This window comes from Lemur catta, chromosome 17, assembly GCF_020740605.2.
Source record: "Lemur catta isolate mLemCat1 chromosome 17, mLemCat1.pri, whole genome shotgun sequence".
Taxonomy (NCBI): Eukaryota; Metazoa; Chordata; class Mammalia; order Primates; family Lemuridae; genus Lemur; species Lemur catta.
Window position 1 is genome coordinate 51,295,263 of NC_059144.1, and position 24,417 is coordinate 51,319,679.

Genomic DNA, 24,417 nt, shown 5'->3' on the forward strand with positions numbered 1-24,417 from the left:
GAGCAGCCATGTGTCGGGGAGTCCCTGTGGGTGGACACGTGTCCCCATGTGTAGCTGCTGTCACGCAGCCTGTGTGTGAGTCTGTGAGCCGACTGAGATCACGTCCTTGTGGGTGCTGGTGTGTCTCTGTGTTTTATGTGTCCCTGTGTGTGCACACATGTCCTCAGGTCCCCATGTGCTCCTGCATGAGCACGTGTGTGTGCCGTGTGCCTCGGTGTCTGTGCTGCCCGGGGGCTCTGCGGGCTTGCTGGGCCGCGTGTGCCGCGTTCCGAGGCCTGGGCTGGGCGTGTGTCTGCCACTGCAGTCACTTGTCTGTGCTCTGTCCCAGGTGCTGTGCCCGGCGGCTCTGCAGGACGGCGGCATGGAGTCCCTCTTCCCCGCCCCGTTCTGGGAGGTTCTCTACGGTGGCCACCTTCAGGACAACCTGTCCCTCCTGACCCCCAACCACAGCCTGCTGCCGCCCCATCTGCTGCTCAACACCAGCCACGGTGCCTTCCTGCCCCTCGGGCTCAAGGTCACCATCGTGGGGCTGTACCTGGCCGTGTGTGTGGGGGGGCTGCTGGGGAACTGCCTCGTCATGTATGTCATCCTCAGGTAGGCTGTTTGGGGAACCGAGGCAGGGGCTGCTCTGGATGGGCCGGAGCAGGTGGTGGGTTCCTGTCCCCCCATGAAATGCCTTTTTGCCCTGTCCAGGGAGGTGGTCAGTCCGGGGTCGCTGGGTGCTCAGCCCCCCAGGGAGGGGCCTGGCGAGGGAAGGGGGGACCAGGGCAGCGGGGCCCGCCCTGCCTTTCCTGGGTCCGTGCCGGGCGGAGGTGTCACCTCCCCGAGCCCTGGTTTGAGCCGTGGCCCACTCCGTGCCGAGCTGTCTGGGACTGACCTTGTGAGCTCTCCGGCAACCCCACAAGGCCCCCTTCCCCAGGTGGGCAGAGGGAGGCACCAGGGCAGGTCGGGACGGTTTTGAAGGCCTTTCTCCGCTCTGTGGCTACGTCTGTGACCTGCTGGTGCTCAGAGCAGAGAAAATCGTGGGGCCAAAGGGAGGGTGGGGCTGGGGCAGCTGGTGGGGGGACAGTGTGGGGGGACATTGAGGTGGACAGCATGAGGGGACAGTGCGGGGGTGATGGCATGGGGGATAGTGGGGGGGACATTGTGGGGGGACAGCATGGGGGACAGTGTGGGGGGACAGTGGGGGGGACAGTGTGGGGGACAGCATGGGGGACAGTGTGGGGGGACATTGAGGGGGACAGTGGGGGGACAGTGTGGGGGACAGCATGGGGGACAGTGTGGGGGACATTGAGAGGGACAGTGTGGGGGACAGTGGGGGGGACAGTGTGGGGGACAGCGTGGGGGACAGTGGGGGGATGTTGAGGGGGACAGTGTGGTGGGGACAGTGTGGGGGGCATTGAGGGGGACAGTGTGGGGGACAGTGTGGGGGGCACAGTATGGGGGGGACATTGAAGGGGACAGCGTGGGGGACAGTGGGGGGGACATTGAGGGGGACAGTGTGGGGGGCACATTGAGGGGGACAGCGTCGGGGGACAGTGTGGGGGGACAGCATGGGGGACAGTGTGGGGGGCATTGAGGGGGACAGTGTGGGGGGACATTGAGGGGGACAGTGTGGAGGGACAGTGTTGGGGGACATTAAGAGGGGACAGTGTGTAGGGGACCGTGTGTGGCGAGGACAGGACCCTTCCCACGGGATGTGCATTGGCAAACAGAGGGCAGCGGAGACCCAGGCGGAAGGGGAGAGTGTCGTGGGTGCAGGAAACGGCCGCCCGCCCCATGCAGACGAGAGAGCTGAAGGGGCTGGGACGGCAGGTGGAGTCTTGGGTGGCAGATTGGGAGGACTTTGTTCTCCAGGCAGTGGGCGTGGTGGGAGGCCCCTGAGTAAGAACATGGCACGGCGGGAATGAAGTTTCTTACTGACCCAGGGTGAATCCTGAAGAAAGTGCTCAGGGCTCTAAAGAGAGTGGTTCTTCCTTATAACCTCAAAGGCCCCAACCAGGGGTGTCAGGGCAGGAAAGGTGTCGGCAGAGGCAGGACAGGGAATGGGGGTGTCCAGGCCCTGCCTCCCCAGCCCCATCCACTGAGTGTCCCTGAGAAAACCTCGTTCCCCTCTGGTCCTTGTTTTTCCCATCTGGAAAGTGTGGAAGGTGGATCATATAACCACATGTATGTGCATGTGTGTACATGTGCGTGTGATGTGTGGTCGGACAGCAGGGTGGGAAGGGCAGCTGCCCCCTCCCCAGTGCCAGCCCCCAGGGGAGGATCCTGGGGAGACGCTTCTGTGATTCCCCCACCCCTTCGTGGCTGGAGGGTGTGTCGCGGGTCAGAAGTACAGCAGCCTGGGCAGGTCCATGGGTCTTGACCAGCCTCCCTGGTCTTAGTGCTTCTGTCCTCTGTCTCTCCTCTGCAGTGGGGGCTTAAAACTCTCAGAGCCACTTCCTGGATTAAAGCAAACAAGGAAGGCCATCTTGCCCATCAGAGTCCCCAGAGAGAATGGCGTCAGGAACTGTCACACTGGCCTGGAGGCAGCACACATTATGTTTTGAGCCAGTGGACTGGGGTGGGAGTCCAGGAGTCAGAAACACCTGGTTCTGAGCCCTGCTCTGCCTCCCACGGGCTCTAAGGTCTTAAAGAAGCAACTTAGCTCCTCAGTTTCCTCTTTGATAGAGTAGGGATCAAATAGCATTTTTGTAAATCTTAAGTGAGATGAAATCCATGTGAAGACGTTGGCACAGGTATCTGCCATGATCATTTTCATTGCTGTTATTTGGTTGTAATTGAGGCCTTTTTGTGCTTATTCAAAATTCCTCTCTAAGAGGCAGAACTAAACCCCAGATGGAAATCTGGCAGCTAAACTGATGTAGAATATTGTTATCTCTGGTGCCGCTGCCACCACCATCATCATCATCACCACTGTCATCCCACCACCACCATCTCCATCCACCACCATCACCACCATCACCATCACCATCACCATCATCACCATCACCACCATCACCATCACCACCATCACCATCACCATCACCATCACCATCACCATCACCATCGTCACCATCACCACCATCACCACCATCACCATCATCACCATCATCACTGTCACCACCATCACCATCACCACCATCACCACCATCACCATCACCATCACCATCACCATCACCATCGTCACCATCACCACCATCACCACCATCACCATCATCACCATCATCACTGTCACCACCATCACCATCACCACCATCACCATCACCATCACCATCACCATCACCATCATCACCATCCCCATCCCCACCATCCCCCCCCACCATCCCCACCATCACCATCCCCATCCCCACCATCCCCACCATCCCCACCATCACCATCCCCATCCCCACCATCACCACCATCACCATCACCATCCCCACCATCCCCACCATCCCCACCATCACCATCCCCATCCCCACCATCACCACCATCACCATCACCATCCCCATCCCCACCATCCCCACCATCCCCATCCCCACCATCACCACCATCACCACCATCACCATCATCACCATCGTCACCATCACCATCGTCACCATCATCACCATCGTCACCATCACCATCACCACCATCACCATCACCACCATCATCACCATCACCATCACCATCACCATCATCACCATCACCATCATCACCATCATCACCGTCACCACCATCACCACCACCATCATCACCATCACCACCATCATCACCATCACCATCACCATCACCATCATCACCATCACCATCACCACCACCATCACCATCACCACCATCACCATCATCACCATCACCATCACCACCATCACCACCATCACCATCATCACCATCAGCATCATCACCATCCCCATCCCCACCATCCCCACCATCCCCACCATCCCCATCCCCACCATCACCACCATCACCATCACCACCATCACCATCGTCACCACCATCACCATCGTCACCATCATCACCACCATCACCACAATCACCATCATCACCATCATCACCACCATCACCATTGTCACCATCGGTCACCATCGTCACCACCATCACCACCATCACCATCACCACCATCACCATCATCAACATCACCACTGTCATCCTCACCACCCTCATCACCACCATCACCATCATCCCCATCATCCCCACCACCATCATCACCATCACATCACCGTCATCATCATCACCCTTATCACCATTACCATCATCATCATCATCATCCCCATCATCACCACCATCACCATTCATCATCACCATCATCACCATCACCGTCATCACCATCATCATCATCACCATCACCATCACCACCATCACCATCATCACCATCATCACCACCATCACCACCATCACCATCATCACCATCATCACCATCACCATCGTCATCACCACCATCATCATCATCATCACCATCACCATCACCATCATCACCATCATCACCATCATCATCATCATCATCACCATCATCACCACTACCATCACCTTCCTCATCATCATCATCACCATCATCATCACCCTCATCATCATCATCACTACCATCATCATCATCACCATCAACATCATCACTGTCACCACCATCATCGTCACCATCACCATCATTATAACTACCTCCCACTACCATCACCACCACTGCCACCACCATCACCATCATAATTCTCCCTCTAGTGTTATAACCATTAATTCATTCAATAAAAATTTATTAATCACCTACAACTTTCCCAGCCCTGTTCCAGGTACTTGGACACACTCAGACCCCGTTAGCATCCCTCCTGTCCCTGTCACCATTTTCTGTCTCCATTGCTAGACAGCAGTGTGGACTGGGGTCTTCGATGTGCTCTTGCAGACTCTGGAGCCCTCAGAATCCTCTGGCAGCTGTACGGCCAGCATTTGAGTCCATGAGGGGCTTTGGGGAGACTCAAAAGGGAGAAGGACAAGTTCTTTCTCTTATTTTTCTGCCCCTTTGCAGCCGTGCAGAGCCCACTGTGTGCTCCACCCCACGTGCCCCCGCTGCTCCAAAGCAGACCAGTCTTCAAGGTTGGGACCCTTTTGGGTGTGTCAGAATCACTCAAGGAGCTTGTTACAGTTTGATTCCAGGCTCCATCCCCTGAGGTGACTCAGTGGCTCTTGGTTTGGGTCCAGGAGTCTACCATTTAGCCAGTCCCTGGGGGACATGGATGTCGAGGGACTCAGAGATGGTGTCCCTCACTGGGGCCCAAAAAGATGAACCCCTCGCCCTTTGCTGCCAGGTCCAGCCAGGGTGGCCAAGCGAAGCCCTCTCCTCCCTGTCCTCTGCAGGCACACCAAGATGAAGACGGCCACCAACATCTACATCTTCAACCTGGCCCTGGCGGATACCCTGGTCTTGCTGACACTGCCTTTCCAGGGCACAGACATCCTCCTGGGCTTCTGGCCATTTGGGAACGCCCTGTGCAAGGCGGTCATTGCCATCGACTACTACAACATGTTCACCAGCACCTTCACGCTGACCGCCATGAGCGTGGACCGCTACGTAGCCATCTGCCACCCCATCCGTGCCCTTGACGTCCGAACGTCCAGCAAAGCCCAGGCTGTGAACGTGGCCATCTGGGCCCTGGCCTCCGTGGTCGGTGTTCCTGTCGCCATCATGGGCTCGGCACAGGTCGAGGATGAAGGTTGGTGGGCGGCTGCTAATCCCCGTACCAGGCTCCTTGTGCTTCCGGGGGCTCCTCCGAGCCACCTGCCCTCCCTGTCCCCTGGGTCCACCCTGACCCTGTGTCTCTTCTTGCAGAGATCGAGTGCCTGGTGGAGATTCCCACCCCACAGGACTACTGGGGCCCCGTGTTTGCCATCTGCATCTTCCTCTTCTCCTTCATCATCCCCGTGCTCATCATCTCCGTCTGCTACAGCCTCATGATCCGCCGGCTCCGTGGCGTGCGCCTGCTCTCGGGCTCCCGGGAGAAGGACAGGAATCTGCGGCGCATCACCCGGCTGGTGCTGGTGGTGGTGGCCGTGTTCGTGGGCTGCTGGACGCCCGTGCAGGTCTTCGTGCTGGTCCAGGGCCTGGGTGTCCAGCCGGGCAGCGAGACTGCCGTGGCCGTTCTGCGCTTCTGCACAGCCCTGGGCTACGTCAACAGCTGCCTCAACCCTGTCCTCTACGCCTTCCTGGACGAGAACTTCAAGGCCTGCTTCCGAAAGTTCTGCTGCGCATCTGCCCTGCGCCGGGAGACGCAGGTGTCTGACCGCGTGCGCAGCATCGCCAAGGACGTGGCCCTGGCCTGCAAGACCTCCGAGACAGTTCCGCGGCCCGCATGACTAGGCGTGGACCTGCCCATGGTGCCTGTCAGCCCGCAGAGCCCGTCCACGCCCAACACGGAGCTCACGCAGGTCACTGCCCTCTAGGCTGACACAACCTGAGCCTCAGATGAGCTTTCCCTTTGGCCCAGGGACACTCGGTCCCAGGAGGACCTGGTGGCATCATGGGACAGGTCACAGCATTAGGGCTGCCTTTGTGGCCCCGAGGAGGACCTGGTGACATCATGGGACAGGTCACAGCATTAGGGCTGCCTCTGTGGCCCCGAGGAGGACCTGGTGACATCATGAGACAGGTCACAGCATTAGGGCTGCCTTCGCGGCCCCGAGGAGGACCTGGTGACATCATGGGACAGGTCACAGCATTAGGGCTGCCTCTGTGGCCCCAGTCAGATTAAAGCTGCCCTCCCAGTGCAGGGCTGGGGGGCACAAGGACTCCACCTGGAAGCACCCACTGCCCTGCAGACGTGCCTGGCTGGAGCCCACGCACTTGCCTCCAGGCTCCAGGTGACCCTCTGGGCCTGTCCCCTGGTGGAGTCTGTGGAGCCCCACGTCCTCTGGATGGGACGCTGCAGGTGTGACGGCCGTTGTGCAGCCGTGTGCACCCGTGTGCTGCCTGCTGTCTGCACTGCGGGGCTCTGGCTGCTGTCAGCCCTGTGGCATCTGCCCAGGGCAGCTGACAGGCTGGGGACTGCCCAGGAACTGCAGCGTTGCTTTGGGGCAGGCCTTGCCCTGGGGTTGGAGCTACCTGCTCTGACCCCTCCTGTGCTGCCAGGGTTGCCGAAGGACGGGGCGTCCGGGCGGCCGTCAGCCCTGGGCTGGAGGCCCTGGGTGGGGCCAGGCAGCTGCTTTTCTGAATGTTCCCCTGCGCTGCGCTGCCAACTGCCCGTGCCTGGCTGGCTGGGCCGGACCACTCCCCTGCAGGACAGCAGCGGAGGCCCTGGCGCTTTCCAGAAACGTGACGAGCTGTCACGACTGTCCAGTGAACTCTGCAGCTCAGCGTGCGGGAAGTGGCCGGGAGGAAGGCGCTGCTCCCTCGTTCCCAAGGCAGACGCCCTGTGTCCCCAGTCTCGGCTGCTCTGTGTGGGGCAAGGCCGGAACGTTCTCTGGGGACCCCCACGTCCTCCGAGGCCTCCCCGCATAGCCTCTCCTTTGCTTGGGGTCAGAGATCGGCGGCTGCGCTGGGCCGTGGGGGAGGCTGTCTGGGGGAGGAGAGAGCCCGGCCGTCTTGGCGAGTGGCAGCCGGACACGTCCTGCCACACCCAGCGACCACCTGCTTCGTCACCAGCGTCGGGAGTCCCTGGGGGAGGCCTGAGATTGCTGCCAAGTCAGACGATGGCCTCGCACGCAGAGCGTGAGGGACGGGCCTGCGGGTCTGGCTTGAGCCAAGGTGCGAGGACGGCTGGGGCTCCGGGAACACTGCAGGGCTGTCCCTGTCCCTGGGGATGCCCAGGACTCACCCCGCCTGGTCTGCAGGTGGAAGCTGCAGGTTGGTGTCTCCTCCTGCAGATGAACTATTGAAATGCCTGCAATGTTGAAAAGACTCTGTTTTTTTTTATACTGAGACCTTGGCCAGGTGACCTCAGGCACCTGTGCAAACCAGGAGGCGCTGGCTGTCTCCGCCACAGGGAGCCACGGTCGTGGGGTTGTCCCTGGGGCGGCCGGGCTCTCTCCCGATGCCTGTGGTGGAGGCTCCGAGAGCAGGAGCTGGCTGGCTGCACTGTTTTCTTGCCAAGGCTAAAAATTCGTGAATTTGTGCTGGTGTAATTTGCATGTTCGTGTATCATGCATGCGACAAGGCTCATCTGCCGTGCACGTGGCCAGGCCTGGAGCTGTCCTGCCGCAGTGACGGGATACCCGGCAAACACCTGCTCACTGACCAGGGCTCTCCCTACGGCTCGAGCTTCCGAGTCCTGCCGCGAGGGGACCGGCTGGTGGCCCGCGGGTGGGAGGGGCTGTGGGGTCTGGTCAGGGAGCCCTCCCACCTGCTCCGTGCTCTCGACAGGCTCTGCCCTAGTGGGGTCCCCCGAGGTGCAGCGCGGGGAGAGGTGAGTCTAGCTCACGGTGTGTTGGCAGGGGCTGCTTCCTTTTCTTCAGCACAGTTAGTTTCTCCATCAACAACCGACGATGGCCCCTCTCTCCCGCCCGCTGGGGAGAGAGGTCCTTGTCCCACCTGGGGGCCAGGTTTCTTCATCTTCTGTCAGCCCAAGCCCACGGCTGCCCACGTCCCTTCCTGGGGCAGGTGCGAGGACAGTTTGGGGGACGATGAGCAGACGGCCCCTTGGAGGCCGAGCAGCCTCTGTGCTGGGCTCGCCCTGGCTCCGTGCGGGCCCCGCTCTGCCTGGGCCGTGGGAGGGCTCGGGTCCCAGTGCTCGTCTCCAGGGCTGGTTTTGTGAGAGTTTTGAGGATGGGCACGTCGCACCCCGGCTGCCGTGACAAAGCACCAGAGACCAGGCGGCTTGGAAACGGCAGACTTTATTCCCCGCGGTTCTGCAGGCTGGAAGCCCCGAGCAGGGGCCCGTGGGCTCAGCTTCTGCGGACGAGGGCTGCCCCAGCTCGCGGAGGACTGTCTTCTCGCCGTGTCGGCTCCGGAGTGTCCCCGACCCCACGCAGGAGGGTCCACCCTCATGACCTAACCCCCCAGGGCCCCACTCCTGATCCCTCCCATTAGGGGGTCAGGGTTTCAACACATGGATCTGGGGGGACAGACGTCGTCCATAGCAGACACATGGCTATGAAAGCAAAGGTTTAGCATCGAGGGAGAATGTGGGCGGGTGGGCAGGCCCCGTGGGGTCTCAGTGCCCGTGGCCCCGTGGCTGCCGTGGTCCTGGCCGGGGGGCCCCGGTGGGGTCCTGGGCTGTGGGCCATCCCCGTAGGGTGGGTCCAATGCCAATGCCACAGCTGGTGTCTGCCAGGAGCCAGGTCTGGCAGGGGCGGGGGGCCGCAGGAGGGGTGGGGGCTGCTAGGACTGTGCCCCCTCTTCCTCCCCTGTGCCCCCTCCCCTGCTGCCGGGCTTGGTCAGGTCCTCTGGCTTCTCCGAGCCTCGGTTTCCTCCTCTGGGCGACTGTGGAGCCTTCCTTGTGGGCTGTGGGGGAAGTCTGGGGGGTCCCGAGGGCTCAGGGGTCCCACCCCCCTCAGGAAAGCCTGGGGTCACCAGTTGATTTGGACTCTGCCCACTGGTGGGCGCGGTGGCCCCCGCACAGGCCCAGCTGAGGGTCCCAGCGGGGGTGGCCGTGAGGTTTGGGGTCTGGAAGCTGGGACAGGCTCTCCCAGAGCTGGGGGCAGGGCAGACTGAGCCCCCCAGCGTGGGCTCTGCCCTGTGCCCCTCAGTGTTGGAGCCCTCGGTGCAGGGCACAGACCCTGGAGAGAGCTTGGCTCTCCCCTCCCTCTTGGCTGGTTGTGGCTCCCTAGTCCCTGAGGGAGGCCCTCTCTGTCCTTGGCTGGGGGTGGCCCGGGGACCACCTGGCTGTGCCTGATCCGCCTTAGTCCCCAGGGGAAGACACTGGGCTCCCTTGCTGGGCTGCGGGGCGGACGGGTCTGGTTCCCAGAGGAAGCTTGGTGGGCACCGTGCCTGCTGCCTTGTCCTGCTGGGGGCAGGGGGGCCCTGGGGGCCGAGGCCTCTTGCCTGGCCCGGTGCCCCCTCTGCTCCTCAGGCCTCCCCCCACCTCCTCTCTGTCTGCTCCTGTCACGCAGCCCTGTGTTCGCACCTCCCCGTGCCTCACACCTGCCTCACACCTGCTGCTGGCACAGGCGTTGTTCTCACCCGCTGGTGTCTGGGAGGCACAGGCAGGCGGAGTGTCAGCTCCTCTCTTCAAGGAGCTCGGGGGACCGGGACGTGGTAATTAGGCTTTGCGAGGTGTGACTGCAGCCGCAGGAAGTGGGTCCAGGAGTGGCCGTCCCTGCGGAGGGGGTTGCCAGTGGTGACTCAGAGTCCGCAGCCTGAGTGGGGCTGGCCTTGGCGACTTGCTTCTGAGGCCCAGAGTGTGGTGCCGACGCGAGGGACTCCTGAGACTCGTCACCAACGGCCTGAGGCTCCCTCCTGGCTCCCTGGGATGGCTCAGCCCCTCGAGGGGGACGCACAGCCCCGCGTGGGGGACACTCAGCCCCGCGAGTCGCATTGGGGACGCCCTCTTGGGGACGGCTCCTCCAGCCCTGCCCGGCCTGTGGGTGACCAGAGTCCTGGCCGAGGTCTCAACTGGAATCTCACGAGAGACCCTGGGCCAGAAGCACCCACAAAAGCCATTTCACAGTCCCCGACCCGCAGAAGCTGTGAAATAATAAAGGTTGTTTTAAGCTGCTTAGTTCTGGAGCAGTTAGTTGTGCAGCAGCAGGTGCTGAACACGCTGCCGTCGACCGAGGGGGCATCTGGGCTGTTTCGGGCTGGGCAGGGGACCGCAGGGCAGTGCTGTGGCCCTGGCAGTCCCGGGCTCAGCAGGCGGGGCCCACGTGGCCTGGGGTGGGTGGCAGCGCAGGGGGGCAGCCGCCCGGGCAGGCACTCGTGGGGAGGTCACTGGTGGGCCCTGTGTGCCGGCTGGACGGGCTGGTCAGCGCTCCGGGTCCCGAGGACAGAAACCATCCCGGGCAACTCGCCACGCAGCAAGGCTGGAACCAGCCGAGAGCCGGGCGGCCGAGGGGGTCTGGCCACGGCACACCTGGGTGGTCTTCTAGGACCTGCCTCTGGCTTCTCCCACTGGCAGCCGACGGCCTCTGAGCAGCCTGCGCTGCGGGACCCTCCGCCCCGGGGTGTCGGCACCCAGCGCCCGCTGGCTAAGTCCAGGCCCCCGGCCACCTGGGGAGGGAGGAGCTCAGGTGACAGATGGCCCCGAGACTGTGGTGGCCCAGAGGTCCTGGCAGAAGGGCCCCCTGTCCTGTAGCAGACTGTGAGGAGGCCACAGGCCACGGCATGGGGACACGAAGGGCACAGGCCATGGTGTGGGGACACGAAGGCCACAGGCCATGGCATGGGGACACAAAGGGCACAGGCCATGGCATGGGGACATGAAGGCCACAGGCCACGGCACAGGGACACGAAGGGGCACAGGCCATGGCGTGGGGACATGAAGGCCACAGGCCACAGCACAGGGATACGAAGGGGCACAGGCCATGGCGTGGGGACACAAAGGCCACAGGCCACGGCATGGGGACATGAAGGGCACAGGCCACGGCATGGGGACACGAAGGGCATAGGCCACGGCATGGGGACACGAAGGGGCACAGGCCATGGCATGAGGACACAAAGGCCACAGGCCACGGCATGGGGACACAAAGGGCACAGGCCACGGCATGGGGACATGAAGGCCACAGGCCACAGCACAGGGACACGAAGGCCACAGGCCACGGTGTGGGAGCACAGGGGGCAGACAGGCCTCCTGGGGAGACGAGAGTGGGTCTCGTGGTCTCGTCTGGCGTGTGCAGCCTCAGCACCAACCGCAATGCCAGCGTTGCTGCCCGAGGTGCCCACGCTTGTCACCTGCCAATCTTGTCTTGGAGGAGCCCCAGGGGTCCTGCCTGTGGGCCCCAGTGCTGAAGGATGCGGTCACAGCTCAGGTTCCCTCCCCTCAAGACGTCTGTGTCTGGGGCTTTGGGTTTCCGGAGAGGACAGGGGGGATGTCTGGGGGGCTGTCCACCGCCTGGGGGCTGTCTGTCTGCCTGTCTCCCTGAGGGCAGGTGGGCCCAGGATGCCGGCCGTGTGGGGACCTTCTGCCAGGACCCGAGTCACCGCTGTGCCACCCAGGGAATGTCCAGGGAGCAGGGGCATGGACGGGACATGGTTGTCCTGCAGGCCCGGTGGCCGGTCTCCGAGGCTCTTTGTCTCTGTGTGTGGAGAGGACAAGAGGGGGCTGGGGACAGGCAGGGTGCTCCCCGGGGGTGGGGGTGCTTGGGCCCCTCAGCAGCGGAACACGGCGTGGAAGTTCTTGCGGAAGCTGTCGTCCAGGAAGGCGTAGAGGAAGGGGTTGAGGCACGAGTTGGCGTAGCTGAGGCTGGTGATGGCGTACGACACGCCGATGACCAGTGACGTCTGGGGCAGGTCCGTGGTCAGGGCCACGACAGAGGCCAGGTGGAAGGGCGTCCAGCACAGGAGGCACACGGCCAGCACCACGAGGACCAGGACGGTCACCTTGCGCCGGGCCTTGCTCAGAGCCTTGGCGCCAGAGCGGAGCCGCACGGCCCGCAGCCGGCGCAGCAGGTCGGCGTAGAGGACGCAGACGGTGCACACGGGCACCACGAAGCCCAGGACCAGGGTGTAGACGCGGCTGGCCTTGAACCAGGCCCGCTCGGGCCGCGGGAAGCTCAGCCCGCAGCTGGGCACCTGCAGCTCGTTGCTGTAGACGCCCGCGAAGGCGAAGAAGGGCAGGACTAGGACGGTCACGCCCAGCCACACGCACAGGCTGGCCACCTGGGCCGCGCGGTGGGTGCGCCAGGGCGTGCGGCGTGACCGCACGGCGGCCAGCACCACCAGGTAGCGGTCCACGCTCATCACGGCCAGGAAGTAGACGCTGGAGAAGAGGTTGTAGTGGTCCGCGGTCAGCACCAGCTTGCACAGCGGCCCCCCGAAGGGCCAGCGCTGCAGCAGGTGCTCGGCGACGCTGGCCGGCAGCACCAGCACGAAGAGCCCGTCGGCCACGGCCAGGTTCAGGATGAACACGTTGGTCACCGTCTTCATCTTGGGCGCCCTGAGGATCACACAGATGACGGCCGTGTTGCTGGTCAGCCCCACGGCGCAGATGGTGGAGTACACCACGGGCAGGACCACGTACAGGGCGGGCAGCGGCTCGGGGAGGGTGGCGTTGGGCCTGGTGCCGTTGTCCTGAGAGACGTTGGCGCCCATCTCGGCGGGGAAGGGGGCACCCCTGCCGTCGAGGGGTGCCGGGTGCCCGGTGGCCTGCATCGTGAGCTGGGGCTGCTGGCGGTTGGTGCCCCGGCAGGCGAGGGAGCCCCGGAGCCGGGCAGGGGCCTCCTCGGCCTGGATTCTGGGGAAGAAACAACCAGAAACTCTGGGATCTGGCCGTGAGAATAGCAGCCACCCCGAGTTCTCTGGCAAAGGTTGTGGCCACTCTGCCAGGTCAAGGGCACACAGGGTCACTCTGTCCAACGCAGTGTTGGGGCCAGAGGGAGCCTGGTGGGGCACGGGGGGCCTCCTCCACCCTCCTTTTGGGGGGCACTTGGGCAGGTCAGTCCCTTCCCCAAACCCCCTCCTGTTGACCACACCCCCCTGGGAACAGGGGACTCGAATGTGCCTGCCTGCCCGGCCCTGGCCGTCCCCAGGGCGCCGTCTAAACAAACCAAGGTGGTCCCTGGGCAAACACACCTCCCGACACATCTGCAGCCCTGAACCCCAAATGCCTCCTTCCCGGTGCCCCAGAGCTCGCGCCCCCCCAGCTCCTCCCTGTGCCCCTGCTCTTCTCTCCACTGACCTGTCCGGGGCTTTGTGGCCAGAAGTTGGTGGCCTTGGTGTGCTCTTGGCAGTGGCTGGAGCAGGCGGTGGCAGGGGTACGGGGGCAGGCGTGGCCCTCACCAACACACCCCAGCTGGGGTCCCCGTCTGCGCTGCCAGTGGGGTTTGGGGAGCTTCCAGGACCTGCCTGGCTGCCTCAGCGCACTGGCTCCCGGTGAGGCTCCCAGCCGGGCGGGCGGCAGAGCCTGTGGGGAGGGAGGGAGGCGGGTCCCACTCGCTGACGCGGAGCCCCGGGAGGCCCGTGCTGCAGGGGCGCCTGCGGTTGGCTGTCCCAGGTCTCCTCAGCACTCGCTCACCCAGGCGGACTCCCCGGTGGGGGCTGAGGTGCGTGTCGGGGCTGTGCATGTGTGTGCCTGCGTGTCAGGAGGGCATGCCGTGCTGGGGCCTCGGGCTGTGCCCAGGTCTGCAGGCAGCGGGCACCGTGGGCATCCGTGCCTCTGTGGGTGACGTGGCCCTGGGCACCCTCACCTGTGCACGCGGGAGCCGTGTCGGGTCTCGTGTCTGAGCCCGTGCGGGTGCGTGGTGTGTGCCTGGTGCGTGTGCGTGTGTGGGCCCGGGTCTGCCCGTGTGGGGGTTTCTGCGGTGGGCTCTGCACCGTGTCTGAGGTGGTCTGTGTGTGCCCTTAGCTGAGCGTGGGGTCCGGGGGTCTCTTTGTGTCCTTGGCCACAGACAATCCCACTTCTCTTCTGTCTTTTGCTGAAAGAGGAGCATGGACCGCGGAAGCTGGGCCCCCGTGAGGGGCTGCAGAGGCTGTTTGGGCCACGCTGGTGCCCGCCCTGAGCTGCCACCGGCCGCGGGCGCGTCTGCCTGGGCGGTGAGAGCTGCTCTCTGCCCTGGGCTGTTCCCCACGTCCCTCCCGTCTCCCGTCTCTTCCTCGGCCACTTCAGATCACCCTGAGCGGCATTTTTGGGGTGTGGGAAGGAGAGGCCAGGGAGGGAGCCGTGCTAAGCTCGGGCTGGTGGAGGGTGGGGGGCCTGGGCGCCCCGGCGTGTCTGGGGGTGCCGGGACGGGGGCACGAGTCAGTGTGCGTCTGAACAGGGCCGTGTGCGGCTGCGTGGGGGGCTCTCGCCGACACCCGGAGGGGAGGCAGACCACACGCGTGTGCTGGAGGGCCAAGCCCGGTGACTGTGTCCGGGTGGGCGAGTGCCGGGATCCCAGATGGCCGGAGCACTGGGTGAGCTCGAGCTTTGTTCCCATGTCATCGCACGGAGGACGCGGCAGCCACCCCCCCCCCCCGCCCCCGCGCACACACGCGTGCACAGGTGTGCGCCCGCACACGCAGCAGACGTACAGACACAGGTGAAAACACTTGGGCGCGTGTTGATCACCTCAGCTGCGGTAGGGGGTAGGCTCTGCCCACCGCGGAGTTCAGGCCCGTCTGCCCTGCCCCCTGCCCCCGCCCGCTCCTGGGGACGGGCCACTGGGGCCAGCAAGAGGCCCCGGCTCCAGCTGCCTCTGAGCAGGTAAGCGGGCTGCTTCGCTCTTGAGAAAAGTGACAGTGATTCGGGGCCAGTTCCCCCCGGGGTTCGGGATTCGAGGTGGCTTCTCAGGGAGGCAGAGAGAACACAACGTATCTGCAAAACTGGGAGGGACCGTTTCTCACCCTGAGACTCAGGACGCCCACCAGGCCCCTGGGCACCTGCTACCTCTCCTGCCAGCTGGCACTGAGCCGTCCTGGGGAGGCCCTGGCTCGGGGTTCTGTCTCCCTGACCCTCCCGTGCAGGGGGAGGGAGGCCCTGGGCTCGGGGCAGGTGAGAGCGTTTCCTGCAGGGGCTTCTCAGCCCCTCCCAAAGACCCCAGCCTTAGGCCCTGAGTCCTTCACTGGCTTCACAGACGTTTGCCCAGGAATGTAGCAGTGAACAGAGAGGAAAAACCGCTCCCCCTGGGCTGACCCTGCAGGGGGGAGACAGACGGGGGATGGGGAACGAGGCCAGTGTGTGTAGAGGGAGGGGCTGGGGAGGAACAGCAGGGAGGCTGGCAGGGGAGGCCAGGCAACTCGGGGAGGCCAGGGCCTCAGGCCAGAGGTCGGGGAGAAGGGGCTGAGCAGGCTGGAGCAGAAGCCACTGCAGGGGCCCCGCCCGGGGCAGTTGTGGGGGGCAGGGAGGTCGGAGGTCAGGATGGCAGGACAAGTCCTGTGGGCAGCACCGTAACCAAGGCCTTTGGGGGGCGTTGGCAGAGCCGCTGGGGCGCGGGGCCCTCCCTGTCTGCTCTAGGGCTGTGCCGGCCCTGCCCGTGTGCCCCCACCCTGCGTGGCACGTGTGGGCGGCAGGTCCCGGCTCGGGGAACCTGTCTGCAGGGCCTCCATCGTGACTTGCACACGCAAACAGGAAGGAGGCACGGTTGCTCCTTGGAGGCCCCGGCTGGGTCTCGGGGCTGGGGGTGGGTTGTTAGAGTCAATTACCGAGGCGCTTGCTCGGCTCGCTGCTTCCTCCCTCCCCCACAACCCCCCCATCTATCGAGGCGGAGGCGGCCGCCCCAAGGGGCAATCTTCCCCGGCCCTGGCGGTGCCCCCTCCCGGCCCCCAGGAACCAGGACGCCCTGTGCTGGGGCCTCCGGGCCCTCCCACCTCCACCTGCGGCTCAATCCCAGGGGGCTTTGCTGAGGAGGCGTCACTGAGCCTGTCTCTGGGTGGTCTCAGTGCACAGGACTGGTGCTCAGCGTGGCTGGAGAGTCCCCTGTGGGTAGGAGAGGGCTGAGGGGTCTGGCCGGTCCCCAGGCTGGAGGCAGCTGTGGTCACGTGATCACAGGCCGAGTTGGGGGTGATCCCAGTGGGAGGGGTAGCCGGGCGCTCGGCGCACGTGGACATGCATGAGGGTGGGCAGGAGGCTGTGTGCCCTGTGGTGCCCCACCGGTGCCCGCAGGACGGCCAGGGGCCATGAGCCCAGTCGCTCTCGGGCTGTGTGTTCTTGCAAATGATCCTCGGACAGCAGGGCTGACTCGCGCCTCAGTTCCCTCAGTTCCGGGGCTTTCGACTACGAATGGCTCCTGCCAAGTCGCTGGGACTGAGACAGGAACGCCGGGCCTCTAGACAGCCCCGCAAGCCAGCGGGGCTTGTCCTTCTGCAGGGCCCGGCTGGCTTCTGGTGCTGTGGGGAGTGGGCGTCAGCCCTGGGTGCTGCAGTGGCGGGGACTGTCGCCCTCGGGCCAGGCTCTCCCTCCGTGGGCAACTGAGGCAGGGTGGGAGGCTGGAGGAGAAGGGCTGGGCTGAGGCAGGTCCCGTCTTCCGGATCCCCCAACTTGGGGCTCCCAGGCAGGGGGGACAGAGCCAGGCTGGCAGCTGGGAGGGCCAGAATGATGGGGTCCTAGTGGTGAGGGAGCTTCCAGCCCGGCCCGTTTCCTTCCCCTTCTACCTGCCTGGTGCCGACCCGGACCTCAGAGGAGGGAGCTGCCCTGGTCAGTGCTAGAGTCCTGAGCACAGCACACACACATGTGCAGACACACGCCTGCACACGGATTCCAGCACAGTCACGTACATGCACCCCTCATTTGCACGGGCGTCTCCACATCAATCCTGGGCCGTGCGTTGCCGTGTCCTGCTGATGCTGTAGCGTGTGGATGGCGGGGTAGGGTCTCCCGGCTGCTCGCGGAGAGGCTGGGCGGGGGCAGGTGGCTGGAGAGGGACCCGTGGGGGGGCGCTGGGGGGGGGGAGGAGGAGGAGGAGGAGGAGCTCAGCGCAGGGGTGGGGCCCCGTGGCCACATGTTCACTGTCCCACATGTGTTTCCTGTCCCGTGTTCCTGGCATCTCACCCACATGGGCGTGTTTGCATGCCCCATCCCATTCGCTCATGCCAGGCTGACACGGTCCACACACATTCACACACGGGACGTGTCGCTGCCGTTCCACACCCCGTCTCAGGCCTGCACGCACTGGCTGCACGTGTGTTCCTGCACGCGTGTCTCACGGATGTGCTCTGAGCTCTCTCCCAGGGTACGGAGCCCGAGGGGCGCCTCTTGCCTGGAGGAGCCTGCGCCCGGGGCCCCCCCGCTCGGGGAGCCTGGAAGAGGCTCTGGTTGGGCGGTGAGGGGGGCCGGCGGCTGGGGGGCTCCGCCTGCTGCCCTCCTGCTCTCTGTGGCCCCTGCGTCCGGCGAGCGGGTCGTGGTCTGGGGGTGCCGAGGGGCGTCGGTGCAGCTTCGGGGACCTGCAGGACCTGGACCTGGGCAGGCTCTGAGGCTGCACCTGGGCTTCGGGGGCGGCACCCACGCTCTGGGCATCACAGGCCAGGCCACGGGCGGGGGCAGCCTCAGCCCTGGGGACCCGCCCGGGCCTCCTGCTGGGGGGGCGGCGCCGGCTGTCCTTTCACTCCGTTGCTCCCGTGCACCTGTCGTCCTTTCGCTCCGTTGCTCCCGTGCACCTGTCGTCCTTTCGCTCAGTTGCTCCCGTGCACCTGTCTGCGAAGTGACATTGCTGTGCCCCACCGAGCCCCACGTGTGCTTAGCCGGTGTGGCAGGGACAGACTGCTTGGGCCCCTCCCCCAGGGTCCTGGACGGCTTCCTCCCTCCACCCCCAGGGGTGGCAGGTGGAGGGGCTTTCGCTGGGAGAGGAAGAACTGGAAGAAGCAGGTTTTCAAAGGTCTTGAGGTTGCCACGGCAACTGAATCCCTGCAGGGGCTGGGTGGCTGTATCCAAGTGGGTGCGATGTCCCCGTGTTGGGGCCGGGTGTGCATGTTGGGGCTGGTGGAGCTGGGCGTGGGTGTTGGGGCCGGGTGTGCGTGTTGGGGCCGGGCGTGGGTGTTGGGGCCGGGTGTGGGTGTTGGGGCCGGGTGTGCGTGTTGGGGCCGGGTGTGCGTGTTGGGGCCGGGCGTGGGTGTTGGGGCCGGGTGTGCGTGTTGGGGCTGGTGGAGCTGGGCGTGGGTGTTGGGGCCGGGTGTGCGTGTTGGGGCCGGGCGTGGGTGTTGGGGCCGGGCATGGGTGTTGGGGCCGGGTGTGCGTGTTGGGGCTGGTGGAGCTGGGCGTGGGTGTTGGAGCCGGGTGTGGGTGTTGGGGCCGGGTGTGCGTGTTGGGGCTGGTGGAGCTGGGCGTGGGTGTTGGAGCCGGGTGTGGGTGTTGGGGCCGGGCGTGGGTGTTGGGGCCGGGTGTGCGTGTTGGGGCTGGTGGAGCTGGGCGTGGGTGTTGGGGCCGGGTGTGCGAGCCGGCACGCTGGCGACTCCCCCAAGGCCCAGGCCCCACCCCCACGCGTGGGCAAGTCAGGGCCTTGCTCTCCTGCAGCCACGGCGACCGTGTCAGGATGCTGTGAACACCTGGTGTCGGTGGTGCATTTATGTCCTGCAAGTCTGGAGGCTGGTGCCTCAAGAGCCCTGCCCTGGTGACCCTGTGACCTCCCACCTCCCCTCCGTGGGTGGAGGACGACCCAGCGTCTGGGCATGTCTGGACTGTCCAGGTTTCCGCACGGGGTGTCCCACCTCCCAGGAAACCTCTTGGTTCTGGACAGCCATGTCAGTGGGGCCACCTGGGGGACTCCAAAGGGTGTCCCCAGGGGAGGCTGTGGGGGCGTGAGAGCATCGTGATGTGGGAGGGGCCGGGTGGCTTCTGTCCGCCCGTTTGCCGGTTCCTGAGACCCAAGCACCCCCGTCCATCTCCAGTTCTGGATGCTTCTGTGTGTCCGCTGCTGACAGCTGAAAGAGCGCCTGTGTGTGTTTGTGTCCACAGTGACCCGGGAGGCAGCAGGGCTGTTGCCCGTTTTGTGATGGGAACGAGGCTCTGATGAGGGGTCTCCGTGTCACGCATTTGCCGACCCGAGGGCCACAGGGCACTGAGCTTCCGCGCGGAGCTGCCGCCACCCTGGCCCCCTGGAAACTCAGAGCCGCGGCTTCGTCCGGGAGCTCTGCAGCATGACGCATGCGGGAGCCACCCCGCCCGGAGACCTCAGACCCGCTGCTCGTCACCGTGGGCACCATGGACACTCGAGACACTGGAGGCAGAGCTGGGACTCGGCCCCTGTCCCCTGCCTGCCCGCCTGGGTGTGCCCGGGCTGCTGCCTGTGACCCGGCCCGAGACGGCTCCGCCGCACAAGCTGTGCTCACCGTGTGCAGCCCGGGCCCTGTCGTGGCACAGTCTGGGCAGACAGCCCCGTGGGCCTGCGCTCTGCACCAGGGTCAGGCACGTGGGCCACTGTGGCCTCGACTGTCCCCTCCGGGAGGCAGACCAGGGGTGCAGGTCTGGAGCTGGCTCTGTCCCTCCTGTGTGACCCAGGCCAGGTACCCAAACTCTCTGAGCCTCCATGTCGTCATCTGTCAAACTGGGGTCACAATTCTCCTGCCTCTGAGTGAGGAGAGGATGGGGCTGAGGTCATGTGGCCCCAGGCTTGCACGCGCTGGGCCGGCGTGTGTTGTCCCAGGAGCCCCAACTGCCCACACTGCTCTGGGGTTTCAGCCTTGGGCCCGGGCAGCTCACGTGGGCACCTGGAGGGAACACTGACCTCAAGTCAGCTGAGTAGGACAGGAGGCTGGGGAGGGGCAGGCTGCAGCAGGGAGGACTCCCTGGAGGTGGTGTGTGTGTGCACGCGTGTGCATGATTCTGAGCTTGTGTGGGGAACCAGCAGATCAGACCAGGCCCTGGCCTCAGGCCTGCGGCTGGTGCAGGGACGCACTTTGCAGACTCCCAGGAGGCCTCCCGGCCCAGCACTGCCCAACCCCAGAGGGAGAGGGCCGGTCCCCTGGTTCCTGGCGGAGCCGGGTCCTGTGTGACACAGCCCGATGCTGACCCCCAGTGGCCAGTTCTGCACATGCTGCAGGGGAGACGGGACGGTGGGGTGGGAGCCTGGGGCCGTGTCCGTGACCCCAGCCCAGTGCCCGGCGCCTCCCTAGAGCCTGGCCTGGGCGCACCCAAGGGAGGCCCCCGCGCTGAGCCCCAGGCCTGGCCACAGCCGTGCGTTCAGCACCGTCTGCCTGCCGGCACGGGAGGGCGGACGCTGAGGGTGCAGAGCTCTGTGGTTTGGACGTTGGTCCCTCCACAGCTCACGCTGAAACGTGACCCCAGGGTGGACGTGTGGACAGGCGGGGCCTTTAGGGCGAGCCTGGGTCCTGAGGACTCTGCCCCCGGAGTGGGTTCGTCCATTCATGGGCTGACGGGTTGCGGGGCAGTGCGGCTGGGGACTTCCACGCAGAGGAGGAGGGACCTGGGCCAGCACGTTCACACGCGCGGCCCCCACCTGCTCCGCCCTTTGCCGCCTCAGATGCCACAGGGTCCCCACCAGCAGGATGGCTGTCACCACCTGCGGCCCCTCAGCCTTGGACTTCCCAGCCTCCAGACTGTAGGACATAAATGCCATTTCTTATAAATTACCCAGTTTCAGGTATTCTGTCATGAGCAACAGAACACAGATTAAGACGAGGGACAAGTCAGTCCCTGCCCCCAAGGGGCCCATTCTGCTGCCGAGAGACCCAAACACACAGCCGTGACCTTGGTCACACTGGAGACTCATTTGGTGACAGCCTCAGCCTTGGGGGGTGGGTGGGCTCCTGGAGAGGTGGCATCTTTCGGGCGAGTGGGGTGTTCCCCGGGGGGCGGGGGGAAGCCACGGGGGCATGAGCGAGGCTGGCTGAGTCGGGGAGGGGGAGGCCAGCGGGCAGGTGGGCTGGACCGTGGGGCAGCCACAGCAGGGCCTGGGCCTCTGTCTGCCGGCAGTGGGGCCACAGAGGGTGTTAGGTGGAGGAGTGACAGGGCCACTTTTGTGCTTCAAAGCAATCGTTCTGGCCACGGGGTGGAGGGTGGCTGGAAGGACTGAGGCCGGAAGCAGGTGCCCAGGAAGGGCGGCAGCCGCTGAGACCCCAGCCTGCCCTGAGAGGAGGGCCCGGCTGGCAGCGCCTGGGGCCGTGGGGGCAGCATGACCCAGAGGGGCGTTCCGGATGCCGGCGTCTTTTGGGACAGAGACGGTCAGGCTGAGGTTGGGGTCCGAGGGCTGGAATCGCATGTCTGCTTGCTTTTTTCTTTCCAATCGGGGTGCCTTTTATGTCTTTTTCTCGCCTTATCCTCCAGAGCAGCGTTGAGTAGCTGTGGGGAAAGCGAACGTCCTTGCCACAGCCTGAGCCGGGGGAGTGTGACTTGGGGGTGGGGCTCGTTTCGGGCTGGTGAGCTCCCTGTTCCCAGTTTGCTGAGTCCTTATCGGGATTGGTTGCTGTATGTTGTCAGGTGCTTTTCCTGCGTATTATGGTAATCTTGTGTTTTTCTATTTTAGTTTGTTAATATACCGAATTGCATTGATTTTTTTAAACATTAATCTTGCATGCTGGAGTCAACCTCACTTGGTCATGATACAGTAACCTTTTTGTATATTGTTGGATTTTTATTCACTAAAACTCCTTATTCCAGAAATATTAAAGGATCCATGTCCCTCATGTCAGGGATTTTATTTAACTTGTGTTAGTTTTAACCCCTGGGGCAAAGAGCAGGTGTCACCAGGGTGCTCAGTGCTGGGGGGCCAGCGGGGCTCACAGGAGGGGGCGGGTGTGTGTGAGGGGTGGACGGTGGGATTGGAGCACGTTTGTCCTGGACTGTGGACACCGTGTTGTCCAGCCCACGATGACAGTGGCTCCATGTATGTGAGAGTGTGTGCCCACACAGTCATGTGTGTGCCCACGTGTTCATGCAGAGCATTGTGGTCCAGGCTCTGAGCAGCAGGCCTGGGGGGGTGATGGGGGCCATCTGGGCACCATGTCCGTACACACTGCCCTGAGGCGCTGGCTGGGCGGGAGGCAGGGTGAGGCCGGCACACGGTGGTCCATGGGGCCCGGCGCCCACGGGGGGCCAGGAGGGGCTTGGTGGCTCACAAGGGTGTGGCTGAAACTCAGCCCCGAGCCCAGGTAGGCGGGCGTGGTGGGGGTCCCATCTCCCCCGTCCCAGCCCTGTCCTGGCCCCTGTCCAGTCCTGCAGGACCCCCCCCCAATCCTGGGCCCTCGGTGGCTGGGGGGTTGGGTGGCATTTGCTCCCGGGTCCCGGGACTTTGGCCTGGGTCTTGGTCCACTTTGGAGGGGCCCTTGGTCACTTGCTTCTGCTGCCTCTGGGGAGCAGGTGAGCCTTGACTTGACCCCTCCGCCCAGGCAGCTCCGGAAGGCGCTGGCACTTGGCTATTTATTTATAAATCAAAGCACAACGAACACGCTGAGCGCGAGGGTGTGGCCCCGTGGACTCCCACGGTGGGCTCTGGGCCACAGAGAACACGGCCCTGGAAGCCCCTGTTGGGTTTTGACAGGGTCTTGGGGGCCTCGGTGCTCCCTGAAGTTTCTGGAACCCCACCTGGGCCTCCGGGCTGTGTCTCCGCCCCGGTCCAGCAGAGGGCGGCAGCGTCCGCGCTCACACCTGGGCCTCCGTGCGGGGTGGCGAGGCCCAGGGGCCGCCTGGAATGGGAGGTGACAGCCTGTCACGCCCAACACGTCAGGGTCCCTCTGGAGCCCCCCAGGCCCTGGGGTCGGCCGCAGGAGTGGGAATTTAAAAATGCATTTTTAAGTATTTTAATATTTAAAATTTTTATCCTTTTTGGGGGGAACTAGGTCATACCTGTAGATGGTTTGAAAAGCAAAAGGTTTAAAAAATAAATAATAGCTTTTTAAAAAGCAAAAGGCACATAGAGAGACACAGGAAAGGAAGCCCGGCTCCTTGGCTCTGCTGCTGTCCCTCGGGGTCCCCCACGGAGACTGGGCCTCACGGACACGCGTGTTCCCACCTCCCGACTCTGACCTTGGCCTTCCCGTGGCACCGTGGCCTGGGGACACCAGACTGTCAGGGCACCCCGGCCGTGGCTCGGCTGCTGCCCAACTGACTTCATCCTCGCTGATGGGCACTTCGGCTGTTTTGACCTTTTCTTTGTGACGTGTCCCTGGACATGTGCCGTTTCCCGGGGGTGAGTCTGTCTTAGGGCGAAGGGTCTGTGCAGTTTTGACTTCGGAGTGTCCGTCGTCAGTCGCTGTCCACGGAGCTGGTCCTGGTGTCCAGTCCACAGCAGCGGGCATACGAGGCCTGGCTCCCTCGCCCTCCCCGCGAGTTTGTGCTGCGGAACCTTTGGCTCCTTACTAATCCAAGAGTTGGAAAGAGAGATTCTCTGCAGTTTGAATCTGTATTTCTCCTACTATGAGTCAGGTTGAACTTTTCATTTGTTTCAAAGTCATTTTTTCCCTGTTCTGTATTTATATTCTTGACCCATTTTTTTGTTGGGTTGTTGGACTTTGTCTTATTGATTTGTACAGGCTGTTTATATATTAAGGGCTTTACTCCCTCAATACTTGCAAATATTTTTCTTGGTTTGTTATTTGACTTTTGTTTGTTTTTCTTGGCTTATTTGTTATGCTTTTTCCTTGTACTTTCATGGTTATTTTGAAAACTTTTAAATCTTTGACACATTTAGGATTTATTTTGGTATAAATCCTACCAATTTTATTTGGTTTAAGGTCCGTGTCAGCTGGGGTCCAGGTAAGAGACAGATGTCACCCTCAAACTGGGACATTTGAGGAGAGCTGGATAAAGGGATTAGGGTGTGACCACGGTGTAGAGGAACCACTGGGGACACTGCTGCCGGGTCCACCGTCAGGCCCCAGAGGACGGGAGGGCTGCAGAGGCTGTCGGGCAGGAGCTGAGACCTGTTGGTGAGGACCCCGCAGGCAGGGCTGGGGGATAAATACGTCCCCCCGTTGCCTGTTGGCTAATCCCAGCCAGCAGCCGGGAGGCAGGTGGCCCATGGGCAGCCTGCAGGTCACCCTGGGGC

The 24,417-nt window shown here is 63.7% G+C and overlaps 2 protein-coding genes across 4 annotated transcripts; one reads left to right on the forward strand and one right to left on the reverse strand.

Moving 5' to 3' along the window:
* Window positions 1-254: 254 nt before the first annotated feature.
* OPRL1 (opioid related nociceptin receptor 1) lies at window positions 255-6,420 on the forward strand. Of its 3 annotated transcripts, XM_045528124.1 has the most exons (5): window positions 567-594; window positions 1,477-1,499; window positions 5,066-5,076; window positions 5,278-5,633; window positions 5,750-6,383. In XM_045528124.1, the coding sequence occupies exons 1-5, from the start codon at window positions 582-584 to the stop codon at window positions 6,271-6,273; spliced, it is 927 nt and encodes a 308-aa protein (XP_045384080.1). In that variant the 5' UTR covers window positions 567-581; the 3' UTR covers window positions 6,274-6,383. The 3 variants fall into 3 exon arrangements, with proteins under 3 accessions (XP_045384078.1, XP_045384080.1, XP_045384079.1); XM_045528122.1 differs by lacking the exons at window positions 1,477-1,499; window positions 5,066-5,076 and having other exon boundaries at window positions 255-594; window positions 5,750-6,420; XM_045528123.1 differs by lacking the exons at window positions 567-594; window positions 1,477-1,499; window positions 5,066-5,076 and adding an exon at window positions 2,824-2,849.
* A 5,737-nt stretch (window positions 6,421-12,157) lies between these two features.
* Window positions 12,158-13,159, reverse strand: NPBWR2 (neuropeptides B and W receptor 2). The gene has a single exon (XM_045528356.1). The coding sequence runs from the start codon at window positions 13,157-13,159 to the stop codon at window positions 12,158-12,160; it is 1,002 nt and encodes a 333-aa protein (XP_045384312.1).
* Between the last annotated feature and the right edge of the window lie 11,258 nt (window positions 13,160-24,417).

Excerpts from the sequence above, each read along its gene's own strand:
- NPBWR2 (XM_045528356.1), bottom strand. The coding sequence starts at position 13,159 with ATGCAGGCCACCGGGCACCCGGCACCCCTCGACGGCAGGGGTGCCCCC.
- OPRL1 (XM_045528122.1), top strand. The coding sequence starts at position 362 with ATGGAGTCCCTCTTCCCCGCCCCGTTCTGGGAGGTTCTCTACGGTGGC. Across the intron at positions 595-5,277 it reads GTCATGTATGTCATCCTCAG|GCACACCAAGATGAAGACGG; the intron begins GTAGGCTGTTTG and ends TGTCCTCTGCAG. Across the intron at positions 5,634-5,749 it reads GGCACAGGTCGAGGATGAAG|AGATCGAGTGCCTGGTGGAG; the intron begins GTTGGTGGGCGG and ends CTCTTCTTGCAG.